The sequence below is a fragment of the Palaemon carinicauda genome, chromosome 8 (assembly GCF_036898095.1).
Source record: "Palaemon carinicauda isolate YSFRI2023 chromosome 8, ASM3689809v2, whole genome shotgun sequence".
NCBI classification, from domain to species: domain Eukaryota; kingdom Metazoa; phylum Arthropoda; class Malacostraca; order Decapoda; family Palaemonidae; genus Palaemon; species Palaemon carinicauda.
The window spans coordinates 74,837,248-74,840,512 of NC_090732.1; the positions used below are offsets into that span (position 1 = coordinate 74,837,248).

The 3,265-nt window shown below is 35.7% G+C and overlaps 1 protein-coding gene across 1 annotated transcript; it reads right to left on the reverse strand.

The window, feature by feature from the left end:
- Window positions 1-482: 482 nt before the first annotated feature.
- LOC137645302 (protein FAM200C-like) lies at window positions 483-2,980 on the reverse strand. Its single transcript, XM_068378118.1, has 2 exons — window positions 1,603-2,980; window positions 483-640 (listed from the first exon to the last, which is right to left on the reverse strand). The coding sequence occupies exons 1-2, from the start codon at window positions 2,978-2,980 to the stop codon at window positions 483-485; spliced, it is 1,536 nt and encodes a 511-aa protein (XP_068234219.1).
- Window positions 2,981-3,265: the final 285 nt, after the last annotated feature.

Here is a 3,265-nt window from a genome sequence, read left to right on the forward strand (position 1 = left end):
TCTCTAGGTGTTGCGTGTCTGTCCGGGTATCTCCAACCACATCGACTCGTCCACACCAGGGTTGCCATCATATCACCAATAAATCTCTACCAACATCTCGACATCAATGTTTCGTCAACAGTCTAACAACTTGTTGCCTACAAAGTTGTACACAGTGTTGTCGACATGTTAAGTCGCTAGTGTGGACACACCCTTAGATTATACTAGTAAAGAACTTGATGCTTGTTTTAGAAACTCCGGGTAAAGCGCTTGTGATATACTGTTGTTCTCAGCTCTGCATTCCTTAGTTCATTAAGTTTGAGAGTGGTTCTTTTGCATTTCCTATCGGGAAAAACTGGTATTTTCTACAGTGATTTTAGTTATGTGTGAATTCACGGAAATGAGGTAGTAGGCAGAGAAACCAATGAAGCTACTCATCCATGAAAATCCCTCCGTACAGAGGTATCCCATTCAGATAGGTAATGCATATTTTGTACTATATTTTACATGCATGACAAGAAAGGTGTTTGTCTCCCCGTCTCAACATTCGTAAAATGCTTAAAATCCCCCAAGTGCTGGTATCGATCGTTAATTTGAACATGTTTTTCAGCAACTGAAAGGTGGAAGTCTTCATAAGCACAATAAGGATCAATGATATCCACTTCAAAAATGAGTATATTTTACATGGTAGCAGTACTTTGTGGCAGATTACTGTCAGTTGAGCACATTCAGGTTTGCAGCTCAGAATCTGTAACTCATAGTCAGAAATAGCAACAAATAGTAAATGCATTGGATATTTTAGTTATTGGGGTAGTTGCTCTTGTTGGGTGTCTACATGACATCGATCTTTTCAACTCGTTCGGAATGCTGAGCATTACAAAATTGTCAGGCTATGGAAATTTGCCCATGGGAGAGACCACTAGGAAAGAAATATTTGTGTGTGTTCTTTATTATATACAAATTAAAAAAAGTAACTTTTGGTTTAATACAGTGGTTCTTAACCTTTTTCTCCCTAGCGCCCCTTTTCAGATATTTCTATAGGCTAGCGCCCACCATAATATAAGTGCTGTACTAAAATGATGACTGATGCAGTGAAGCTGCATCGGATTCTACATTGTAGTGTTTTCCAGTTAGGAAATAGAAAATTTAATCCTTATAATATGATATATTTACTTAATACCAATACTTCCACATTTATTATTACTTGAAAAAAATAGTCGCAGTATTTAGGTTAATTTTCAAATAGAACATGTATGTGCCTCCAAACAAACAAACCTCAAAATAATAATACTAATAATAATATGAAAAAAATACGTATCCAAAAAAAAAATCAGGAAACAAATGTAATTAATGACTACCTTGGGCCTGGTGAGAACTTGCCAACTTAATAATATCAGGTTCAATATTTGATAAACAGAGCCTCAAGTCACCCCTTTTACATATTTGCAATCTATTTCTCTGCTTAGTCAAGAGTTGCAAGACAACACTGAATCCTTTCTCTACCAGGTATGATGAAGGAAATGCTAACAATAATAATTTGATTTTTTTTCCAAAGATGAGGATATTTATCTTGTTCCTTTGGCCAGAAAGCTTCATAGCCAATCTGCTGAAAGAACACTTTACCTTCAATCTCATTTTGCAAGTCTATAAGTTCTTCAACTAGATTTGGATCAGCATTGGTTGCATCAGCCTGGAATGGATTTACAACCCACTCTGGTATTTTCAATTCTTTGAGATCTTTAAATCTGATCGTCATATCTTCTTTCAGTGCTTGAAGATGAGAGGAATAGCAGTCTAAATCAGTGTCTGACAAACAAGAATCATCGGTTTGGTTTTCCTTCAGTGCTTTTAAGCTAGGAAACTGATTTAAGTCTAGTCTTAGTAAACAGCTTTTGTAGAAATCTAATTTACTAATAAATGCCATTATTATTCCCTTTGCTTTGATGAGACACATTTTGGTTCCTTGCAATTTAATGTTGACCTCATTTAATTTGTTGAAAATATTAGACAAATAAGCAACATCTGCTCTTCTGTTTTCCAAATCTGTACTAATTTTCTCGTCCAATAATTTACACTTAAAGAAATCAAGAACAGAATCATAGAGGTCATAAAAGCGTCGTAGACAGTTGCCTTTTGAAAGCCATCTGACTTCCGTATGTAGCAAGAGCCGTTCAAATTCTTCTTCATTTTCATGACAAAGTTGGCGAAAGATGCGGTCATTCAATGAATGGGCTTTGATCCTATTCACTGCTTTGATAACAGCTTGCAGGGTACTATGCAATCTGTCACTGAGATGCTTTGCTGCTAAATGCTGCCTGTGAATGACGCAGTGGATTGTAAAGATATCCGGAACTTCTCTTTTCAGATGTGCTATAAATCCACGATGGCGTCCAACCATTGACGGTGCTCCATCGGTTGCACAAGCAATAACATTTGAAAGTGGAATTCCTTTCTGTTTAAAGAATTGTTCAACTGCCTTATAAACCGTTGAACCTTTAGTGTCAACCTCTAATTTTTCAGCAAACAGAAACTCTTCAACAACTGCATGACTGCTATTTATATAGCGCACATAAGCCAGTATCAAAGCTTCATTGTCGCGTAGTGTTGTCTCATCAAGTTGTAAAGAAAATTGTGTTGTTTTGAGTTCATCATAAAGTTTATTTTCAATGTCACTTGCCATTTCATCAATTCTGGAAGACACTGAACTATTGCTCAACGGAATTGAAGGAGTTATATCTTTTTGAGTGGGCATCATGGTACTGATGATTTCTTTCACTGCTGGTATAATAAGAGTTTCACCAATAGTGTGCGATTTTCCACATTTAGCAATAAGCTTTGAAACTTTGTAAGATGCAATAAGTCCTTTCTCAACTTCATTTCCGTGTGATTTGAACAATCCTCCAATGGTGGAACGTTTTTCAAATTTTACTTTCAAATCACGAAAGTATGCTACATCCTTGTTTGTTTTTTCTGGATGCTTTACCTTCAAATGATCAATCATTCTCGAAGGTTTCATTCCTTCATTTGTGAAAGTTTTCTCACATAATAAACACATTGGTAGCTGTTCATTATTCACAGAAGGAATTACACCATATTTCAAGTATTCACTCGAGTATTGGCGACACTTTCGCTTTTGGTTACTCATCTTAGGTTTGGCTGATTACTTGTACTAAAAACTGAATTAGCATAGTACGGAATAATCAATAAATCATACTCTGAAACAAACAAATATTTATCATTATATACGACACAGAATGAATAGTTATATAGTTTAAGTATTTGTCAT